A 23,632-nucleotide genomic window follows, 5' to 3' on the forward strand; every position below is an offset into this window, starting at 1 on the left:
GAAGTAGTTCTCAGAGTAATATGACACGTTGCACACTTTTTTAATTGCCTATCCACTATCCACTATAATTTTTGGGGGTCGACAGCTTATAAAAACGTATTTCTGTGTTTTTTAGCTTGTTTGCTGTACACCTTGTCACATAGCAGCTTTTAGACATTGTTATATGTTTTATAAGTCAGAAATGACAAGGCAGCTTCTTGCAATGCAAAGATAATGGAGACGGTTGGATTGTCCCCCTCGGTGGGCGTGGCCTAAATGTCAAGTCAAGTCATCTTCATTTATATAGCGCTTTTAACCATAGATATCATATAATAAAGGCTAGATGTCTCGTGCGCGCTGCTGGCCAATGGAGGTCGACGTTCGCACGTGGTGGCCATCTTGCCACATACGCTCGCTCACTCGTAACATTGTGTTATGGTGCATGTACTTTTAAATAACCATAACTTGCTCAATTTTCTACCGATTTTCAAACGGTTTGGTTTGTTATAAACGTCAGAGATGTAGTTATGACACTTCATACATATGAATAATTATAACATACATGTTCAAGCATTCGGAATTATAGCCACGTTAATAACGTTTGTAAGAAACCAAACCGTTTGTAAATCCGTCAAGATTTCAGCGAGATAAGAGTATTTGTGTTCGTGCTGATCACTCACCTTACATCAGAGCCTGCCTGTGACAAGATGGCCGAACGGTGATGCCGGAAGAGACTCATAGCCTTTATTATATTATATCTATGCTTTTAACAATGTAGATTGTTTTAAAGCAGCTTTACAGAGATAAACTTATAATTTAAGGTAAGATTGTTTTGGCTTTATAGCGGTTTAATAAAGTTATTTTCCAGCTAAAGTTAGTTTTGATTGATTCGCTTCCGTCGCAGCAATCATTTGTTATTAAATTAGGGGCCGCTAAGACGACACCATTCTCTCTACACAGACTTTAAACGCAAACCTGTGAGAAACGCTGATGACGTTCACATGCGCATTAAGAATTGGTTCTATAGTTATGTGCGTTTGAATATATTTGCGCAGGTTTGTAATTCCCTACAAACCAAGCCTAAACAAAGTACTGGGCTTTCCTTATAAATTTTGATACAGAATTTTATTTTATTTTATCACTTAGGGGTAGGTACGCGAAACTAATTTCCCGACAACGCTACTGCCCTGCTCTCAGTAACTGAAGCTCTGAGACTGGCAAGAGCAGCTTCCAAATCCTCAGTTCTTATCCTGCTGGATCTGTCTGCTGCCTTTGACACAGTTAACCACCAGATCCTCCTGTCAATCCTAAAGATGAAGGGCATCTCGGGAACCACACTTCAATGGTTCAAGTCCTACCTCTCAGGTAGGTCCTTTAGGGTATTGTGGAGGGGTGTGGTGTCTAAGACCCAACATCTAGCTACTGGAGTGCCTCAGGGCTCAATGCTGGGACCACTTCTCTTCTCCATCTACATGACATCATTAGGATCTGTGATTCAGAAACATGGCTTTTCCTATCACTGCTACGCTGATGACACACAACTCTACCTCTCATTCCAGCCTGACGATCCGACGGTAGCTGATCTCAGCCTGCCTGACAGACATTTCTGTCTGGATGAAGGACCACCACCTTCAACTAAACCTTGCGTAGACAGAGCTACTTGTGGTCCCGGCCAACCCAACACTTCACCACAACTTCACCATTCAGCTAGGCTCGTCATCCATAACTCCATAAAGGTCAGCCAGGAACCTTGGAGTGGTAACTGATGATCAATTGAACTTCACAGACCACATTGCTAGAACTGCCCGGTCATGTAGATTTGCCTTGTACAACATTAGGAGGATTAGGCCCTTCTTATCAGAGCATGTTACACAACTCCTTGTCTAAGCGCTAGTTCTATCCAGACTGGACTATTGTAATGCTCTCCTGGCTGGTCTTCCTGCTTGCACGGTCAAAACTCTGCAACTGATCCAGAATGCTGCAGCCAGAGTGGTCTTTTATAAGCCGAAGAGAGCACGTCACTCCTCTCCTCACAAAATTGCACTGGTTGCCAGTTGCCACTCGCATCAAATTCAAGTCACTGACGTCTGCCTACAGAACAACCACTGGCTCTGCTCCCTTTTACTTTAACTCTTTACTTCAGACTTATGTGCCATCCAGAAACTTGTGCTCTGCAAGCAAACGACGTCTTGTGGTGCCATCTCAAAGAGGCACAAAATCTCTTTCTCGGACCTTTACCATGACTATTCCCTGCTGGTAGAATGATCTGCCTAACTCAACCAGAGCTGCTGAGTCCGCCACTTTCAAGAAACGCCTGAAGACGCTTATTTTTCGACAGCACTTGATCCAGTAATACTAACACTTTCTCTTCTATTCAGTTCTATTATTATTATTTTTTTTAAACTGTTAGTTTCACTGCTTCTATTGTTCTCATTTGTAAGTCGCTTTGGATAAAAACGTCTGCTAAATAAATAAATGTAATGTAAATGTTTCGACACTGGAGGAGCTGTATGTCAGAGAATGTCTCGTAAGCGATTAAAGGTGCAGTGTGTGATTTTTAGCGGCATCTAGTGGTGAGATTTGCGAATTGCAAACAGTTACTCACTGCGTATCCCTCAAATTGAAAACTCGAATGAGAAGCTACGGCGGCCGACGCAGGATCGGAAGATGTCGTCGTCTGAGTCAGCAGAGAGTAGCAAGTCAAGCAATGAGGTTTCTTTATATTATATTTTATATTAAATTATATTTACTTAATTATTCAGTAAAACCACATGTTATTGCGATTGTTATTTTTACTTGTTCATCATTGTGTTAGTCTTTTATTCACTGGCTTTACCATAGCCTGTTTCCATGCTAGTTAGTATAAGATAAGAGCTATGGATGAGAGCATCAAAGCAGCTAGGTAAGGGGAAATAGTTAACGTTACGATGTCCGAGGCATCGTTCAGACAGCATGTTTTTTTCCACGTTTGCAGAGTCAGGGACAACCTGAGTATTCTGCTGCGTCTTTTTCTGCTGCTTCTCATTCAAGTTAGTGACGAAACGCGCTCTGTAGCGCTGTTTGTTCGCTGTCGGCTATGGTAGAAACATGACGTCACGATATGTCGACCTTCATAGAAGGGGGTGCCCGCGGTTATGTAGATATAAATGACTCATTCTAAGGTAATAAAAATATAACGGTTCATTAAGTAAGGTCTTTATACATCACTGAAAACATAGTTATGGATCTTATATTTGCATATCTGTCAATATATCCTCAGAAATATCACACATTGCACCTTTAAGGTGTTTTGTTGTTGGATGTAAGAATGAACATCGCAGTCATCATTTACTCCCAACATCTGATCTGCTGAAGACACAGTGGATTACTATTGTTTTTGAATGGAATTCAAAATCAGTGCATCCTGACACCAGAGCATGAGCTCTTAAAGCTCCGCCCTCTTCTTGAAAGGGAGAAGCAGCTCATTTGCATTTAAAGGGACACACAAAAACAGTGTGTTTTTGCTCACCCCCAAAAAGTGGTTTTAACATGCTGTAAAAATGATCTGTGGGGTATTTTGAGCTAAAACTTCACATATACATCCTGGGGACATCTTAGACTTATTTTACATCTTGTAAAAAGGGGAATAATAGGTGCCCTTTAAGCATTGCATGTAGGCCTACCTTGGTGATAATATTAACTTTCTGCTTTGATTCAATGCAAAACGGTTGCTTGGATTAATGAAAGTCATGGCAGCATGCTTTTAGGCAAAGTATCTCTTTATTTTGAATGAATAAGCCCTTTTTAGAATTGAACAATGGGATTTTTGTCTTTGAGTGTGTTCATTACATCTGCAACCCAACCGATCCCTAAACTTAGTATGCAATGACTTGCAAAAAGCATAAAGCGTTGTGCAATAGTAATCGAAGAAAACAGTCTGTTAAACTCAGAGTTGAGGGAGGGACATGCAGGACATTCACTTTTATTCTCAAAGTGATACGAAACGCCACCATCAACACACCACCCCCTGGATGCGCCAATTGCTGGCGTGCCGCACAGTTCCTTCTCTTCACATCTGCACTGTGCGTTGACTGACCTGTATAGGGCCTTGGCCTAAATATCTGCTAAAATAAACAGTGGCTGCACGCCATATGTCAGCGGCTGCCCATTATTCTCTCATCAGATGTCTCAATTTTGAATTTAGAAATGCTAAAATGACGCCTGTGTTCTTGTGATGGTCTGAGTTTCATAATAGATTTGTTGCAAAACTGTAAATTCCAGCTAGTTTCCACTGTTGACCAAGTCTGTGTGAAAGTGTTTTATGATGTACACAAAAGAATGGCTTATTGATAAAGCTTATCTTATCATGGTTTATCTCACCCATTTCCTGTCTTATTTCTTTCTCTTGTTATCCCACTGTTTCTTATAAGGGTGATAAGAGAGATAAGGACAGAGTGATGGCTTGTTCTAGAAGGGAATGGTTGGCACAGTGTTCACATTCTGATAGTAGGTGGGAGTAGATGACTCAGTGAAAGATTTCTCATAAGACTGATGAGCCACAACAACATCATTTGGAAAACCTAATTATCTTCATGGCAAGAGTTTAATAAGATAGATAATACTTGATCGCTAGCATTTAAACCACCCTTCCTTTTACATCACTTTTATAAAGTCATCAATTTCCTCATATGTTCCTCAAAATGTTCTTCCTCTTCTACTTCTTATTCTAAAGTTGCCAGAAGTCTTTTCAGTTCAAATATTCTATATTAAATTCACAAAAATGCCAAACAGAAGCAGTTCAGCAATGACTTTTGTACCCGTCTGTATTTACTAAAGCTCTGTGTGTTTGCTGCGCAGGAAATTCAACATTTGAAAGTCATTCACAAAGGACTGTGAGAGAAAACTGAGGTTAAGCCTACATTTACTTTGGTCTGAGTCCAAATACGGTTGGCTGTCAATTTCTGCAGTTAAACTGACCCAAACACACATTACATAACATTTTAAAACACATTCAACTGTGTTTCACAGTCCCACTATATCACTCTTAAAAAGAATGTTCTATAGAGTTCCATATGGTTCTTGACTTTAAAGAATCATTGATGCCAAAATGTTCTATAATGTCTTAAATGATATTAATGTTTAAGAGGTGATACACTATGAATGTGAGCTGTTTAATAGTTTATAAAATTTTAATTAAAATTAATTAATTAATTAAAACTAAATCCATAAATTGATGGGAACCCCTCAAAGGTTATATAAACAAAGCTGACAGAACCCTTTATGGTTCTATATAGAACCCATACAGAAGATTCTTACTCGACTGCAGATTACACAAAAACATCTCGATGCTTATCAGTTCATGAAGCAAGGTCGTCACTCATGTACTGGGCTGTTTTATTTCCTAACTTTGACGACACCTGATTCTGCCATTAGCCGCTCTTCATTCATTAAATCGGGTGCTTTGGTGCAGGACAAAACGATTCCACAGATTCTGCAGTCATGCGCTTGTGTGTCAATCTGTAGATCATAATCAGACAGGGTCAAAGATGAAGCCCAGTGGCCCGTTACATAAGATCGGTCTCTTTTGAATTGGAAAAGTAAGATGGTTAACTGCTAGTTGGTTCAACTAGTTCTGAAGACACAGTGATGCAACTGGCCACAGAACATTCTAGATCCTTGAGTCTCATACCGAGTTACAGAGCTCTTCTACGTTTTGCTCGTGACCGAGCTCTTCTACGACACTGTGTTGGATTATCAAAACCACATTTCTTTTCTTTGTGTGGGCCAGGCTCAGAAGTAGCCTAAAGCTAAACCATTAAACTCACACACGCATTCCACACACACCACACACTCTCTCTCATTAAGAATAATGGGGTCGCTGTGTCTGATGACGACACATGTGACTTTCATGCACACACTTGCCTGAAGTGAGTATACTTTACAATTGACCCTTGCAGGGAGTTTGATTGACAGGCTGAGAGTTAGTACTTGAAAAACTTTGACGTCTGTGCATTCATGTTTATGTGATGCTATAAATTAACTAGAAGGAAGAGATGATCGGTTCACGAGCAGCTTTAACTGAGGATCTTTCAGACACATTAAAGAGCCACAAAACGGTATTTATTGTTTAGATTTCAAAAAAAAAAAAGACCACATTTGAAAGGTGAGACTTTGTTTCATATCAAAAGCAACCTGGTCTGTGCTGTCTGTCTGTCAGCGCGATGTCAGTGTCTCTGCTCCGCGATGTATTTCTCACTGCGTCAGTGACTGAAGGGGGCGTGTCCACAGTGACTGAAGGGGGCGTGTCTTTGAGAACGGTCAATTATCTGGCGTGGATAATGTTATTATCTCTACAGTTGTTGCATAAAGATTCATGTGTTCATTCAAGACTGATGCTGATTGTAGCAAAGTTCAATGAAGTAGTGAAGGAAGGAGACAGGGCTGGCTTGCTGTGGAACGTGTGGATTGTTTATTCAATATTTTCTCAACCAAAAACAAAGTCGCGCTCTCATTCACAGTCTTTCTCCAGTAATTTCCACAGGCAGCTTCTCTGGCAGCACAGACGTCCACACTGTTCCTCAGCCCCCCTCTCTCTGTCCTTGCTTCCCGTTTCCAGGTGGCTTTTATCCGGTTCCCCATGGCAATTAGGCTACTGCAACGAGATCCAGGTGCTCATTTTGCACTTGACCTTACTTACTCGTCTCCCGACTCTCTCTTGTCAAACTAAAAAAGAAAAAAAAGAAGAAAAAAACCAGTTGCAATGGAGTAAAATATCATGGTGTGTAGACTTTGCTCAGACAGTGTTTAGATTTATAGGCTTTCAAATAATGTGCAATCGCGTGAGATCATAAAAGTGGGAAATGACGAGGGCCCCCAGACCTTGTTCTGCAGAACTTGTTGCTCAATGAACTTGGCATCGTGACAGCCATGGGAACATTTTTATTGATTCCTACGAGGGCCCTGGAGGAAAAGGCTCAATTGTTTTGTGGCATCATGATCCAGAGAGGCCACGCGATTGGTCAATATGCAGGCGTGTCAGCTTGTCCAGGGAAATACCACAAATAAGAGTCATCCATGTAGTCTGAGCTACACTTGTTATTTCTCTTCATTATGTTTTTGGGTGGAGTCACAACAGAGATGGAGACGAAAACAAGGGTCCTTAACAGGCCTATACTGTTAAAAAAACCTATACCTAAATGTATTTAAAATATATTTAGGCCTATTTCATACTAAGAATGCTATAAATCCATTAACATATTTACTGACATATCACTTGAGACTTACTGATATAAAACTTATAATTAAACTTTATTTGGAGTACTTTTTTTATTGCACAATGCACATTTCTAAATTGTAATGCTAAAATGTGTTCAATATCACTATTAGTAAGGATAATTTGATCTCTATATAGTATCAGTCTTTAAATGCAAGATATTTAAAGTGTTCTTAAAATATACTTGCAATAGTTCCACTTTAGCACAATCAAATATACTTAAGTATATATTTAGCTGGACCTCAGAACTATTTCTGAATAAATAAAGTACAAAAGTTTTTATAAAGTATTCATATTAAGTATGTAATATGTAAATGTAGGCTATTTATAGTACACTTAGCATTAAATTAATGCATTTTAAATGTATTTTAGTATATTTATTTTTCACTGTATAGGTGTGGTTGTAAATATTATGCTTATCTATTGGCCATTCAGTCACGTGTGTACCTTGAACCTGCTGATCATAACAACAGGATACATAAAAAAAAAAAAAAAAAACAGAATAAATGATGTAATGAATTGAAATGATGCCAGTCTTAGGTTACAGAATGACAGAAAGAGGTGATTGCATCAATTAATCATTATTGAAAAACATTCTTCTTCATCGGTGGCTCTGAGACTGTTTTGACGGACATGATCATGTGTGGAAAGTGAGGTGCTAATATAAACAGGATAACTCTACCTAATGTGATATATTTGAGACAGGTCGTAGGTCAACAGGGGTCATGACCTTTGTTCCTGAGGTGCCCTGGTTGGTCATGTTCTCAGATTAGGTCTAAAATAACGTGTGCTCGACCATTCTAACATGTCGTTCTCCAGTAATTTGAGGTGGCCTAAATGAGGGGAATGTTGAAGAACTTAATTCTTTGACTTGCTATTTACTTTAGGCATTTCTGAAATGTTGACTCAAGACTAGTCAAAGTGGGTCAAAATATGTTAAATTCCAACAACATTCTTTTTCTTTTCTTTTTTAATAGGTTGTGCATACCTGTTTTAAAATACACACCCTAAAATTCTAAATAGGAAAAATCCTTTTAAAAACTGAGTTAAATTTTCTACATGATTTCATGATATCATATGATATCACGATCCTTATATCGTGCGTTATTGTTGATATTACGCACCACACACTTCTTGTGTGGTCTGGCAAAGATAAAAGGTAATTGTCGTGATGTAGCCTAAGTTCACGATTTCCTTATCTAAATCATTGTGAACGAGATTGAATAAGCCAAACATGGACCCACGTGTTATTAACAATAACATTGTTAATATTTGAATGACTATAGTCTCATGCGTTTGTTTTGTTCGACCATCCATAAATCTAATCTTGCTGAAAACCCATTTCCAGTATATCAGCTGTTTCTCGTGTTTAAGAGCCCGTGTTGAACTTGGCCCACCCTGACCGGGGGCGATGCGTCAGGGCGTTGCGTCAGGGGTGTGTGTTGCGTTCCGCTTTTCATTTGCGTCAGAACGCGGGGAGGAGCGGCAGAAACAGAGGATCTATAAAACACCGGCGACGGCGCAGCACTTCAGGAATTATTAAACAGTTTTATTGACTGTCTTTGGTTGAACTCTATCTCCGTTATTTGTTTTCTTGGTCGTTCGTCGCATAAGTTACTTCCGAATCCGTCGCTAGAAACATCGATATTCCCGTTCCGTATTTGTGAAGGATCTGACCAGCGATTTTGAACATGTTTCCTGAGAGCAGCACTGGGTATACTATTATTATTATTTTCAGATCTAACTATTTCTACATTCTTTATTTTGTCTTTTAAAAGTGTATTCTATGTTTGAATTCTATTTCGTTGATGAATGTAATATAATTGTTCCATGGCTCCATAGTAGCCTACAGGGGGTTGCATAGTTAAAGCTGATCTATCATAATTTATCCATTCATTCTGTCATAATCAATGTGAGATTGCATTTAACCGAATCGTCAGTGAGGAGCATGTGGTGATGCGCGTGCGCGCTTTGTGTCTTGAACAGCTGCCAGAGAACTGAGCTACAGTGCGCGCGCGTTTCGGTACCGTTGTATAAGAGGACGTTTCGGATTTTAAACGTGTTTTCTTTGAAAACTTCGATTTATTCAATGGAAATGGGTCGCGTTAAAAAAAGAAAATTTGGCTATTTAGATTTTTTTTTTTTTAACTATGTTGACTGTTGATTGTACTGAAATTATGTTGAAAATGTATATTTTCTACAATAAAATGGTAAAATACGTAACGCACACATGCATATCATATACAACAAAGACACAATATAACCTGCAACCCTACTCTCTAGATAAGCTTAATTTTTCAGCCATTAATATTGGTCAACCATTAGCCTACTAGTTGTAAATTATATGATATACAATACATCAAACTAAAAGGAAAAGGGACTGACATGTTTAGTTAAAAGCATAACAAAAACAAACAAACAAAAACAAAAAAAATTATATTAATAATATATATCTTTTTGGACCTGGACTATTTTCACATTCTTTTAGATTTTTTGAAAATTAATTGATTGTATAGAAAATGTATATATTTGCTACAATTACATTGCAAATCTAAACATTAATTTTTTTTAATGATAACTTTGTTGCTGTTTTCCAAACTGCAAAGGCCATAGTTAATCGTAAAGCTGCTCTGTCACAGAAAGTTTATTTCAGGAGTCAGCCGCTCAGATTACAGTAGTGATGTGTCCAAAAGTGGCTCAAGTTTCAAATCTGCCAGGATATTTTTATTTGCTATCTGCAGGATTCATAGCCATTCAAATCCATTCAAAGATGTCTAATACAGTATTGTATTTGGCATGCATAATACATATGCAGATGCTATTCAAAATGCCTTTTGTGTAAGTAAATTCTATACAAGTTGAATGTTTGTGACGTTCAAGTGTGTCAGTCAGGGAATGTGATGGATTTTTTATTCTTTGATGAATGTAAAGTGTCGTTTGACAATGTCTATTCCTACTTTATGATTTAAAATATGTTTATGATGAAATGTTATGTCCCTGTGTGGAGGTTGTGGAAAATTTCTTCTCACAAAAGGAGGAGAGTAAAATCAAACCCTATATAATGTCTATCTAATCTACAAATACTCACATGATTTAATAAGTCTAGACTTTATTGATTAATATGATAATACTGTCAGCTGCGAGTCTGGCCAGTATGAGCGTCACCAATCAGAATGTAGAACGCTGTGACGCACACACACTCATCTCATGAGTATTTTTAACATATTCTGCGAAGTTTTAAATGAGTGTGTATTTTTCTGGCCATTGAGTTGCTCTGCTGTGTCTGAAGTGACTCCCGACCGGCTGCTAATAAGCTTTATTACTGCAGAGAGGAACTTCTCTGATAGCACTAGCAACACTTTGAAAGTGATACTTAAGTAATAGTGTTTCTTGGACGGGACGCCATCCCCCATGTTGGGTTAATAACACCTGTGGAAAAAGTGGTTCATGTTAGTGCCTCAGGCCAGAATCGGATAGGTTCGTTTTCAAAACTTTCCATCGCAGGAACTTGACTTCTGGGCAGAAACAAGCATTACATGTGTGCTGGGAATGCAGTGATCTAGTTAAAGTCGTGTGTGTAGTCTCGTAAATGTTTCCACTGTCTCTTTGCAGCTACAGCTATGAGGATTGCCAATCCACAGCGGACTGGCTCCTGTCCCAGACTGCAGTGCAGCCTCTGGTGGGCATCGTGTGTGGCTCGGGGATGGGTGGACTGGCTGACGGGTTGAAGGACCCGGTGGCCTTCAACTACAAAGACATCCCCAACTTCCCCCAAAGTACAGGTGAGCGTTTCTGTATAATGTGAGGTATTACCTTGCAAGGTTTCCATTACTCCTCTTATTTTGTGCTGAATCTGTGCATTTGTTTCTGTTCTGCAGTGCACGGCCACGCAGGTCGATTGGTGTTTGGCACTTTGAAGGGAATACCATGCGTCTGCATGCAGGGAAGGTTTCATCTCTATGAGGGATATGCCATCCAAAAGGTACAAACGCCCCATAATACTCGCGTCCAAAATGTAAAACAATCTAGCTTTTTTTGTCAGTCTGACAGCTAGACTGAGAGCTATCCTGGTAGGAGACTGGTTGTTTATCCGTTTCTATGTATGTAAATATCACTGAAATCGCAAGTTGCACAGTGTTAAAGAACCCTGACCTAGATTTCTCATGACCATTTTTGCTCTTCACCACGTGATTAATCTAATTGCCAAATGACCTTATTTGAAAATCAAATTAGTTTGAACTGTTTGTGTTTTGTGTGTGATTGAAGCATAAACTCGTCGACCCTATGAAATGCAAAGTCCAGAACACTACTTGGTTTTGCATGAACTATAAACTTGCCTTAGTGCTGAAATCTGATGCTTGTGTACTTGGCACACGTTTCATTAGTGCCATTTTTGTAATTGTTGGTCTGTCTAAACTGCTACTGATGTGAGGTTCCTCTGAGCATCTCAAACTAATATTGTTGTTCTGTTGCAGATTACGATGCCTATGCGGATCTTCAAAATTCTGGGAGTGAAGACCGTGATTCTTACCAACGCCGCTGGCGGTCTGAACCAGGACTTTAAAGTAGGAGACATCATGATCATCAAAGATCATCTCAACATGCCTGGGTTTGCTGGAAACAACCCACTGACGGGACCCAACGACGAAAGGTGTGTTTATGTGTGTTGCAGCACTAACTTGTATTTAACACTCTTACGCCATGGAGCTGTTTTGACATGCAGAGATTTCACACATACTTCTGTAAAAATTGTTCATTATACAAGCCTTAAGGGGATAGTTCAACCAAAAATGAAAATTACCCCATGATTTACTCGCCCTAAAGCCATCCTAGGTGTATTTGACATTCTTCTTTCAGTCGAATACAATCTGAGTTATATTAAAAAATGCTCTCCTAACTTAAATTGCTTTTTTTTTAGGTTTGGGTTACGTTTCCCCTGCATGTCTGACGCATATGATCGAGAACTCCAGCAGCTGGCATTGGACGTGGGTTCAGAGCTTGGCTTCAGTGATTTCCTGCGAGAGGGCGTTTACTGCGTTCTAGGAGGACCTTCGTTCGAGACGATCGCGGAGTGTCGCATGTTGAACAAGCTGGGAGCTGATGCTGTCGGTAAGAGCTGTCACGCCTCTCTTAAAGGGATAGTTCACATTAAAATAAAAATTCTGTCATATATTACTCGCCCTCATGTCGTTCCAAACCCGTGAGACTTCGTTCATCTTCAGAACACAAATGAAGATCTTTTTGAAGAAATCTGAGGGCTTTCTGTCCCTCCATTGACAGCTACGCAACTATCACTTTGACGCCTCAAAAAGCTCATAATGAGATTGTGAAACTAATCATTATGAGGTTTAGTCCAAATATTCTGAAGAGTTTCGATCACTTTATATGATGAACAGATTGAATTTAGGCTTTTATTCACATATAAACATCATCAACTCGCACATTAATTGTGGTAAACAGAAGCTCAAACATGTTCGCTTGACCAATGAACCAATAAATTAAATCTGTTCACCATATAAAGCGATCATGTCTCTTCAGAATATTTGGACTAAACCACTCAATTCATATGGATTATTTTTACAATCTCTTTATGAATTTTTTGAAGTGTCAAAGTGGTAGTTGCGTAACTGTCAATGGAGGGACAGAAATCTCTCTGATTTCATCAAAAAGATCTTCATTTGTGTCCCGAAGATGAACGAAAGTCTCACGGGTTTGGAATGACATGAGGGCGAGTAATTTATGACAGAATTTTTATTTTGGGGTGAACTATCCCTTTAATACCCAATCAGTAAACGGTATTATAGTTTAATTATGCAGTTCTCTGACAGGCCAAAGGGGGCGTTCACACTGACAACAATTTGCAGTAACTTGAAGTCATTCATTTTCAAACTTTTTCAATGTAACCAAGTTAAACTGCATCACTTCTCATTTGCATGAAGTTAAATCCAGTGACCAATGAGAGTGCAGACAGTGACATTTCTGTAACATTGAGATAAAAATAACTAAACATGTTTTCTAATGTGAACTAGTTTACTAACCAGGCTTTGTCTGTTTTAGGCATGAGCACTGTTCACGAGGTGATCGTGGCACGTCACTGTGGCATGCGTGTCTTCGCTCTGTCTTTGATAACTAATAAAGCGGTTATGGACTACGACAGCGAGGAAAAAGCCAATCACGAGGAAGTTCTAGAGACGGGCAAACAGAGAGCGGAGCAGCTGGAGAGACTGGTGTCCACCATAGTCGCCCGGCTAGAACACAACAACAATTACGCCTGAGACTGTTCTCGGATCAGATCCGACATCAGTCACAGACCAAAGAACGCCGATTCATCTGTGAACAAACACTCTGGATAAATGGTTTCAAAAAGCATGTTATACAGGTCAATTCCATTCAGCTCAGAATTATTTATAATGTTTATTGAATCTTATGAGTCTTCATTTATTTTTGGTCTGCCTGATATTTTGCGCTTATGTATATAGATCTGGTGAGCATGGGAGTGCTTGGGTTTTTTTCCTATTTCTCTCTCTTTACAGGAAAAAATACAAATAATTTTTACATTCCTCTGAATGATAAACTAATGTTTCTTATTTCTATCTTAAAAGTTTACCATTTGTTACTTTTAAATTAAAAATCTTTGTAACACTTTGATTGGTTTGTAGTATTTGTAGGTAGATGTACAGTAAAGGTCTATCTTGTGTATTTTTTTTAACATTATTAGCAAAATTGGCTATTTATTATTATTGTCTCCCTCTCGTTTATGTAACTTAATATTACACATTTATGGGTGAACTTTCTGTCAATGTTTGAAATGCTTGAGGGTACGAGGACAAGGTGATGGTAGAAAAAATTGAGATGGAAGAAAATATATATTTAATATATATTTCACCCCAACATCAAAAATAAATTATATTTTGCATAAATATAATGAAGTCTCATTATTTTGTCATTATCAATCATTATTTTGACTATGTTGAGACAGTTACATAACAAGTAAGTATTTTACATTTCAAGTTGTATATGTATTTGTTTATTGGGGATATAATGGCTTTATTTTGACCTGAAAATGTTATTGTTTTTTTAAATGTTAAAAATTGAGTGTTCATCAGAGGGGTCCAAAACCCTAGGACTTTTGTCGAACCTGAACCACGAATACACACAAAAATAATTTAATGGATTAGAGGAGTTTTGTGGTTGAAATTTCAAAAGGTAACAAATCCTTCCCTCACGGGTCAATTTGACCCCCATAGGAATGGATGGAATGCTTCAGTACACATAGAAAAACATAAAAATACTCAAAATTCTAACTAAAAATGCTGAAACTTTACCAAAAAATTATTTTATTATGTCTACATGTGTATCTGAATGCACACTGAAGACAAACTGACTTTAGGACCCAGTGGAACAGCTCACTTGCTCCATATAGAGATACAAGGACATCTAGACTCATGAAATATGTAAGGGATAATGTAGAGCGAGGCGCGTCTTGAATCAGCCTGAAGGGGTTGTATAGACGAATCCGGCGAAACTACCGGAAGTAAGCGGGCGCCATTACTGAGCTGTTGCTGGGTAGCGTTGCGCCATTGCCTCCTATTGGTTTGGTTACGTCCACTGGAATAAACAGCCCGCGATTTACGACTGTCACTAACGTTACATCTACAACTTTACTATTCTTCCTCTGCAGAGTTATTTGAACAGTATAAGTGTTGTTAATGGTCTGTGAAAATCGCACAGGTCCTTTAAGAACTAACTTATGTATGTATCATCTGGTAGAGTGTGCATTATTTGACCAACCCATACGGAGCTCAGACAATTTTTTTGACCCTCTATAAAATTTTGTTGATCATCGGATGCCAGGCGAAGGAGAAAATACTCTTGAATACATTTAAAACAACCGAAGGGGCGCGTTGGGGCAGTACTCCTAGTAACATTACTGTATTTGCTTGACTGTGACTCTCACTCTGAGAACCAACAACGCTAGCAGTTAGCTGTACCTTACCCTTTCCTTTTGAAATGTGAAAATGAGATAAATAATTGTCACAAATGAAAAACATGAATTCGTTTATTTGATATCATTCATTTATTTATTGTTGCCAAATGGACAGATCTTTTAATAGTTTCCTCGTTAGCTAGCCTAGCCAGCATAGTTATTGCCAAGCTATTTTCATAAATAATCTGTAAGATCGTTTGTACCTTCATCTGTGACTGGAGGCCACTGTCTAACATCATCAACCCAACAAGTCATACTGCCTGGCTGTAGCTGTCATCGAGGGTGCGTTTGCGTTATCACGGAGGTTTGTTTACATACTAGTAACAGCTCAGTAATGGCGTCGCCACAAGATGGCAGCCTACACAGAACGCTCGTCGGATTCGTCTATTCGCTATAACAACCGCCTCGCTCTACATTATCCCGCTTATTACATGGTTACCTACCAAATAAATCAATAATTTGACACAAAATATTGATTTAAAAAGGGAGTTTATTGATTTAAAAACGATTGTATTGCTTCTGCTAAAGAAAATAGTCCGTTCCGTCTCTACGGTTAGAATCCTGCGTCCATAGCAACGCTCTGTTTTTCATGGCAACGGTGTGTTAGCGGTCTGTTATCAAGAAACAATAGACCGCATTCTACATTAGAATTCAACCATGCCATGTAATAAGTTATATTATTATTTTTCCACAAGAGGTCGACAAAGACACCCAATGTAAGGTATTTTGAGCTGAATTAAAAGGGTTATGTGTGAAATAGTGAGTTATTTTGAATTTAAGTTGAAAGAATGTGCTTAAATTACTACATTACTATTTATTTATTATTTATTGATCAAATCTAGTAATTTAAAGGTAAATAACAAAAAAAAAATAACAACAACAACAAAAATCCCAAATTGCATTAAAAATAGAAAAAAACACGAGGGAAAGATGTGTTACAAAGTGCGAGGGAACTGGAAGGATGAGGGTTAAGGGTGACATGACCTAGATGTTTCATAGATTCACCCTAATGATCCAATCCAGAACTTAAACAGGAAATTGCTGTTCATCTATGAAAATTATCACGTATTTGGGCACAGTTGGGTTTAACAGGGTTCCCACACCTTGGTTAACTTCAAATTCAAGAACCTTTCAAGGACTTTCCAGGTCCAATACCCTCAAATTCAAGGACTTAATGTGGGGAATAGTAGTTTGGTACCTCGTCACGGCAACGTACAACACAAAGTACCTCACGTGGGAAACGCTTAACGTAACGCGTAAATGCGCGTAACTAACGTAAATCAAGCAAGCTAGTATTCATAGGCCACAAAGTGTTGGCGAAATAACACTTTCATCCGATCGGAGGGAATAATATGGATTTTTTTTTTTTCAGAAAACTTCTTGCACAAAATAAATTCAAGCACTCTCAAGGATCTGTATCTATGTATGTTTATTTTCCAAAACTTTCCAGGGCCTGCAATTTTTTTTTTTTTCAGATTCACAAACTTTCAAGGATTTCGAGGACCCGTGGGAACCCGGTTTAATCAGGAAAGGCACAGGTGGAACGACTGGTTAGTTCTCTTCCACATTCGAGTTGGCTGAACTTCCTGTCCCAGCGTGACAAACCTTCGAGTGGTAGTTACGGTGGCTGCTTTGAGAGAAAGCCCTGCCACAGTTTCGGCAGCAATGCGGCTTCTCTCCGGTGTGAACCCGTCTGTGTTTTCCCAGCGAACTGGGCTGAGTAAACCGCTTATTACAGATGTTACACGCGTAGCCCTTCTGTCCTGTGTGAGTGAGCTTGTGAGTCTTCAAAGACCCCTTGAGAGTGAAAGTCTTCTCACACACGTCACAACTAAACGGTTTGTCTCCAGAATGTGTCAGTAGATGAGTCTTGAGGTGCGTTCCTCGTCGAAACCCCTTCCCGCAGAGCTCACAGCAAAAGGCTTTGACTCCCGTGTGGAGCTGCTTGTGGGATTTGAAGGTGTTTGAGTGTACGAAGGTTTTTCCGCAGTCCTCGCATCTGAAGGGTTGTTCGCCCGTGTGCAGCCTTTCGTGTGCCTTGAGGTTCCCCTTCTGAGCGAAGCTCTTCCCGCAGTGTTTGCACGGGAATGGCTTTTCTCCAGTGTGAACTCGCTGATGGTAATCCAGGTAAGATTTGGTGAGGAACCGGGAACCGCACTGCAGACACACAAAGTTCTTCTCGCCACCATGTGTTCGCTCATGAGATTTGAGGATGCTCATCAACGTGAAGCTCTTGCCACATGTGGAACAGGTGAACGGTCTCTCGTCACCGTGAATCGTCATGTGATTCCTCAAGTGGTTTGGCAAGCGAAACGTCTTCTCGCAGAGCTCGCATTTGTGAGGTTTTTCCACCTTGTGGATTCTCCGGTGGATTTGGAGGAGGCGTCTGCGGGCGAAACGCTCTCCACACTCTTGGCAAGCGTGAGGAGTTTCTCCACTGTGGAACTTCTGCTGGTGTCTTCTCAAGTTATTGAGGAAGGTGAAGGTTTTTCCACAGGTTCTGCATGTGTTCTGCTCATCTTTTGCATTCAGTTGCACTTCTTCAGTGGTGTGTGTAGTTGCATCCAATCCTGTTCCGATAATGTTGGGTACATCCAGTGTGTCTATGTTTAACTGGACTGAAATGTCATTTTCATTTCCATCTTTGGGGTTTGGTTGGTTTGGTTCTTCTCTTTGATGGTCTACAGATTCAGGTTCTTCTGCACTGGGCTCTACTGATTCTGTAATATGAACATTGCATGTTTATTAATGGTGTAACAAAATATCATGTCACAATATATCACAATACAAAAATGCAACAATATGTATCATGGATAGTGACAATATGTATTGCGTATAGTTCGACCAAAATAAAAATTACTTCAAGTTTTCAGAGTTTTAGTGTCAGTACTACATTAAACTACTACATAGTGTTAAATAGAGGTCGACCAATTCATCGGTTTTGCCGATATATCGGTACTGATAGTTGATTGGTGGAACTATCATTGGCAAAAATCCACACCGATAGTTTTCCCGGGTTGCGTCTGTTGCTGGATCTGAGATGTGTGCGCAGTCATTACACAGTATGAGAGCGCTGAGAAGAGACTGCTGGCATTATACAGAGCGAGAGCGACCTCTAGAGGACAAATAACAAACTATCACTGGCTGAGTTGTTCACGTTAACATGTGAGGCACTGAGATCACAGAATACAGAATGAATACAGAACACTAAAGTACATATTGCCATGTCATTATAAAGTAATTCATTTGTTGACTAAATGCTGCATTAGCAGAGAAAGAACAGAAGTATGTTTGCCGTCGAGTCTGAGAGGAATAACATTAGTAGTGGCTACCTCAAGCAGTTAAAACAATGTGACAAAAACACACGCAAACCTCACCCAAATGTTTTATCACAATCGTTACCATCTATAGTTTATATCCAGCTGGTCACTTTTATGCATTCATTAGCTGGAAAAAAAATATATTTAAACTAAGTTAGTGACATGATTGCTTTCTCAACACTGATATGTTCATGTCAGAAACATAAACAAATCAGATTTTTTTATCACTACAATACATATTGTTATTTTGATTAGATAATCATCAAGTGTTCTAAAATAGAAGCAAATAAACTGAGAGACTATACATGTAATATAGCTCTAAATTTATGTAATTTTTATGCTCTGGCCTTTGCAGATATTTAAATATGGCCATCTTCTTTAAGCATGATTCATGTGAAATGGTAACACTTTACAATAAGATTACAATTTTAGCATTAACTAAGGTTAATAAATGTTGTAGACGTATTATTCATTGTTAGTTTGTTAATTTCAACATTTACTAATACATTTTAAATTGAGTTTTGATTTTGATTTTATCTGTTATTACCTAAGTTAATGTACTATGAACTAACATGAATGATCAAGGTACAATTATTACATGCAGTAAAAACGTATATTGCATAATGCATAGTTCATGAAAGCTAGCTAATACATCCTTGTTAACAAATGGGACTTTTGCAAAGTGTTACCTATGAAATTTGCATAGGCTATGTTTCTAGGTTACAGCTAAAGAAACACACATTTGACCTGTAACATTTTAATGCTTCAATTATTTTCTGTAGAGTTCATTCTGTAGAACTTCTCATTTTAACATATTCATATTTATATATTTATTAATTTAGCAAATTTCAGTTCAGCACTGTTTCACTTGGAGTGTTATGTTTGTTTTTAATCCCAATATCCATTAAAAAAAAATATCGGTTGAATAATCGGTTATCGGCATGTACGGTCAAACCTAAATATCGGTATAGGTAAAATCCACTATCGGTCGACCTCTAATGTTAAATATAATGTATAATAATGCAATGGGGGAATATTTGTGGGTCCTGATAATGCCAAATGTCTGATGTTACCAGTAAAAAGTGGCCGACATTATTTTAAAAATATCTAGTTAGTGACAGAGTAAAGCATATTCATCTAAAATTGTGCATTTTCAGCTTCAGAATCATGAATATTGTTATTCTGGTGTCATTATTGTCCTGTGCATTGGGTTGTCAGCACCAAGTCCAAACATATTCATTTACACAAACAATGTAAAATCAAATTTAGCATTTTAATTAAATGTAAAAAAATTTGTTAACCTTTTAACATATGTCTTGGAGAATCGCAATAATATTGTATCATGAGTTCAGTATCGTGATATGTATCGAATTGTGACATAAGGGTATCGTTACACCCCTAATGTTTATAGATTTAGGCCTCACATTAACATATTACACCACATGCGTTAATGTGCATGGCACAAACATGCCGTCAGTACCATCAACAGCAGGAGACTGACCCTCTACTTGCTCCTCTTCATGACCAAATGCTTCTTCAAATGTAAACTCAGTCTCTTCCTAGATAAATACAGGACTATGTTAGTTTAATGTACAGCAAATTATAGTTTGTATTATATTGTAAACAATTACAGCAGGATGTGGTTTACTTCAACAGTCTGAGGAAGATCTCCACCAAATGTGGTGCAGTCCTGGATTCCTGAGGTGACATCTTCCTGGTTTCCTTCTACAACAATGCATTTTCTTGTTTAATCATTTAAAACATAATTTAATACATGATTTATTTACGATAAGAACCACCTTTGACGTGTTCCTCATCTTTGGCATTGGGGTATGGGGTCTTGAGTGGTTTCCCCGTCCCATCAGACTGCTTGCCTATGCTTTTGTTGAGTTTATCTACTTGTGTAAGATATTTTCTTTGTCCAGTTGATGCTTTATGAAGGATTGTGCAGATGTGTTCAGCTGTTGAGTTTGTTATTTTCCTTATAGCATCTGTCAGATTCTTCTGAAGCAAACAACACATCAGTAACTATAACTGTGAAGGTAAAGTTAAAAGCCTAACTTTTTAACACGTATAACAGATTAACTTAATGTAACTGCGCATGTAATATCAACGATCAAAGCTCAAAAATATATTAAGACAATGTTTTAATTGAATACCCACAAAGCTGTTTTAATACAATAATATTTCAACAGCACACTTCGCCTTAAAAAGTTTACCGTTAATTATTAGCAACAAAATGTATCTGGTAGTTCAAACATTAACTGTGGCAGTTTAATATTAATCAGCTATTAGTCGAACAAAATGCTTATTATAAAAAGAAAACAAAATAACAGAAGCTAAGGAGATTCCATATTCGCCTAATTATTTATAACTTTACAGCGATTTAAATAACTATCAACAATGGTATGTTTAGCACGTTGATTTTTAGTAAAATATCTTATTCTTTACGATGTTTAAGACATCAGCAACGATATATTTGAACGGACTTACCAATTTGATATCAGTTTCTGTATTTGCATTTTGACGTTTTGACAGAAAAATATCAAGTTGACAAATTTCTGTCACTATAGATGAGACTAAACTGTCCATTATTGTGAGCAGTTGTTTCTGGATAGAGAGTTCACACGACATACTTCCTTTGATATATCATTAAAATGTTTAATAAAAAATAAAAAAGGCGACTACTATCATTGATTCATTTGTTTTGCCAAAGTCCCTTCGGTTACTGTGTTGTGACGTGAACGGTTGATCAGTTTCCAGTCATGATGCATTTCAAAATAAAAGTCACCTATTAAACCTCATGAAAATGTGAAAAGACCATCGATAAATCAGCAGCAATGGCAAATGTTTTATTTATGCAACAAGTGTAAACATAACCATATATAAAAATATATTTTAATATATACAGAAGAATTGGGTTTACAGAAACATCAGATCAGTCTGAATGTTTGTATGGCATTATGGATTATATTTCTTCAGCTGATTCATAAAGCCTGGGTTTGGCTGGATGGAAGGCCGGGCAGTTTTCACAGCGCTGAAGGCTTCATCAAACGACATCTTCTCCTGGGACATGAGGAACCCGATGACGACAGAAGCTGAGCGAGACACCCCAGCGTTACAGTGGACCAGCACCACTCCATCCTGAAGAACACGCAGAACAGAGCTTATAGACACACACACAGACACACACACACACCTCTCTGTCTTCCACACACCTGCTGACTGGCTTCCTTTATGAACTCAAAACACTCAGGGAAGTATGAGGTGATGTCTGTCTCTGGAATATCCATCATGGTAACAGTCTTATATGTGAAGAGATCAGGAAACACGTTCTGAACCCCATACGACACATTCAGCACATGAGTCACCTAAAACACAACAGATATATGTGTGTGTATATATTATTATAATATATATATACATGTGTGTGTTTGTGTGTACACACACATTTATGTGTGTGTATATATATATATATATATACAGTATATATACAGTATATATATATATATATGTTTGTGTGTATTTATAGACACACACACACACATATAATGTATATACGCACATAATATAAACAAAAACTTTTATTTTAGATGTGATTATAACGATTAATCAATTTGACAGAACTAATATATATATTTTTAGTTTTATATAAATTAGCTGGCCTAGTTTTATAAAGTTTATAAGTGGCTTTAGTAAGATATAAAAAATAAATAATATAAAAATATATAAAATAACAATAAAAACCTCATTACCTTACCTTTAACCTTTTCAATGTTTCTATGTCATGAGCTGCATCCTGGGATGCTAAAAAATAAAAATTTGACAGTTAGAGGCCAATACTTAATGTGTCACATGAGTGTAATATATATATATATATCATAATCCAACATTATTTTAAAGTTTGAATTTAATTCATTTTACAGTGTAAACAATAGCTGTAGGCCAAATTATATAATTTTATTACAATATTGGATAAACTTTGTTTTACAAAAAGTAACATACCAATGCCATTTAGACACTGTTGATACATTGGAGTCCATTAATAAAGTAATAATTACCATGTTACAATGGTATTACCATCACTTTACATAACACAGTGGGAGTTGTGTCGGACTTTCACTTTTATTACAAATTACAAATAGACATTAAAGACAAGACGCACAGAGCAGGAGGAAGGGTCTTATGATGCCCACTTGCAGGTCCAGGTTCAAGTCCTGCACGAACCCGCACGCCGCGTCACCCTCGCGCTCCGTATCGCGCGTGACGTGGAAATCATCGCCGCGTCGCGTCTCGACGAGTTTCTCGCCCGTTACAGTCGTAACGCGCGTGATCTGCTTCCTCAGACGCGCCGCGGAGAATCCCTCGATCTCCTGCGAGAGAGAGTTCATAACCTTTATCTATCTAACCACTCTGATCGCACCGCGGAAGCGGAACTAAAGAGAAAGGCTGTAAAGAAAGCGGGGAACCCTAAGCTTGGTGCACCCTTTAATTTCAAAATAAAAGCCCCTTACCATAATTTCCACAAACTACAACGTTCGTTTAATACATCATTACTACTGAATCTGAAATATGGCCTTAAAACAGTGTAAACGTTTTCAGGAACTCTTGTGGTTCTGTTTAATAGCTTAGTATTTTAAAATAAACAAAGTAAAATAAAATTATCTAAATGTCTTTGTATAAATGTCAAATTCTATTTTATTTACTGATACCAAGCTAATATTAAACTACCAGTTTCTGTAGTGACAAATCTTGTTATAGATCTCTAGTTGTCTATAAAATCTGCATGCATATATATATAAAAAAAATTTATGTATATTAAATCTACATGAATGTTAAAGATTTTTTTTTAGCTGCTGACTGTTTGATCATTTTTATAGTTAAATAGTTACAGTGCCAGCAAAATTAATTTTATATTCCACGTACCGGTAATATAAAACTGCATGCATAATAATTGTACATATATTAATAATATGCTGTTTAAAATAGTATTAGAGTAAATAGGCTATATTATTTTGTAGGATGGGGCAATGCAGTGCCATCATGTCAACAGACATTATTACACGTTTGATATTAAGATCCACACCAGAAACA

The 23,632-nt window shown here is 37.9% G+C and overlaps 3 protein-coding genes across 7 annotated transcripts; 1 reads left to right on the forward strand and 2 right to left on the reverse strand.

Annotated features, from left to right (window-relative positions):
* Positions 1–8,698: 8,698 nt before the first annotated feature.
* pnp5a (purine nucleoside phosphorylase 5a) lies at positions 8,699–14,156 on the forward strand. Of its 2 annotated transcripts, XM_084107897.1 has the most exons (6): positions 8,699–8,945; positions 10,844–11,013; positions 11,110–11,213; positions 11,707–11,882; positions 12,150–12,340; positions 13,289–14,156. In XM_084107897.1, the coding sequence occupies exons 1-6, from the start codon at positions 8,923–8,925 to the stop codon at positions 13,504–13,506; spliced, it is 882 nt and encodes a 293-aa protein (XP_083964023.1). In that variant the 5' UTR covers positions 8,699–8,922; the 3' UTR covers positions 13,507–14,156. The 2 variants fall into 2 exon arrangements, with proteins under 2 accessions (XP_083964023.1, XP_083964024.1); XM_084107898.1 differs by lacking the exon at positions 8,699–8,945 and having other exon boundaries at positions 10,806–11,013.
* A 2,476-nt stretch (positions 14,157–16,632) lies between these two features.
* LOC311080401 (uncharacterized protein) lies at positions 16,633–21,305 on the reverse strand. 4 transcript variants are annotated; one of them, XM_084110371.1, is made up of 5 exons: positions 21,032–21,305; positions 20,338–20,539; positions 20,187–20,263; positions 20,019–20,097; positions 16,633–17,938 (listed from the first exon to the last, which is right to left on the reverse strand). In XM_084110371.1, the coding sequence occupies exons 1-5, from the start codon at positions 21,170–21,172 to the stop codon at positions 16,770–16,772; spliced, it is 1,668 nt and encodes a 555-aa protein (XP_083966497.1). In that variant the 5' UTR covers positions 21,173–21,305; the 3' UTR covers positions 16,633–16,769. The 4 variants fall into 4 exon arrangements, with proteins under 4 accessions (XP_083966497.1, XP_083966499.1, XP_083966498.1 ...); XM_084110373.1 differs by having other exon boundaries at positions 20,040–20,097; positions 21,032–21,303; XM_084110372.1 differs by having other exon boundaries at positions 20,040–20,097; positions 20,338–20,542; positions 21,032–21,288.
* A 64-nt stretch (positions 21,306–21,369) lies between these two features.
* Positions 21,370–22,997, reverse strand: dusp19b (dual specificity phosphatase 19b). The gene is made up of 4 exons (XM_084110375.1): positions 22,704–22,997; positions 22,299–22,345; positions 21,757–21,909; positions 21,370–21,682 (listed from the first exon to the last, which is right to left on the reverse strand). The coding sequence occupies exons 1-4, from the start codon at positions 22,927–22,929 to the stop codon at positions 21,500–21,502; spliced, it is 609 nt and encodes a 202-aa protein (XP_083966501.1). The 5' UTR covers positions 22,930–22,997; the 3' UTR covers positions 21,370–21,499.
* Between the last annotated feature and the right edge of the window lie 635 nt (positions 22,998–23,632).

This window comes from Abramis brama (assembly GCF_963993115.1).
Source record: "Abramis brama genome assembly, chromosome: 3".
Taxonomy (NCBI): domain Eukaryota; kingdom Metazoa; phylum Chordata; class Actinopteri; order Cypriniformes; family Leuciscidae; genus Abramis; species Abramis brama.

Excerpts from the sequence above, each read along its gene's own strand:
- dusp19b (XM_084110375.1), bottom strand. The coding sequence starts at position 22,929 with ATGAACTCTCTCTCGCAGGAGATCGAGGGATTCTCCGCGGCGCGTCTG. Across the intron at positions 21,910-22,298 it reads AAACATTGAAAAGGTTAAAG|GTGACTCATGTGCTGAATGT; the intron begins GTAAGGTAATGA and ends GTTGTGTTTTAG. Across the intron at positions 21,683-21,756 it reads TAAAGGAAGCCAGTCAGCAG|GATGGAGTGGTGCTGGTCCA; the intron begins GTGTGTGGAAGA and ends CGTGTTCTTCAG.
- pnp5a (XM_084107897.1), top strand. The coding sequence starts at position 8,923 with ATGTTTCCTGAGAGCAGCACTGG. Across the intron at positions 8,946-10,843 it reads TTTCCTGAGAGCAGCACTGG|CTACAGCTATGAGGATTGCC; the intron begins GTATACTATTAT and ends GTCTCTTTGCAG. Across the intron at positions 11,883-12,149 it reads ACGGGACCCAACGACGAAAG|GTTTGGGTTACGTTTCCCCT; the intron begins GTGTGTTTATGT and ends CTTTTTTTTTAG.
- LOC311080401 (XM_084110370.1), bottom strand. The coding sequence starts at position 21,172 with ATGTCGTGTGAACTCTCTATCCAGAAACAACTGCTCACAATAATGGAC. Across the intron at positions 20,543-21,031 it reads CAGAAACTGATATCAAATTG|AAGAATCTGACAGATGCTAT; the intron begins GTAAGTCCGTTC and ends TGTTTGCTTCAG. Across the intron at positions 20,098-20,186 it reads ATCTTCCTCAGACTGTTGAA|GAAGAGACTGAGTTTACATT; the intron begins GTAAACCACATC and ends GTATTTATCTAG.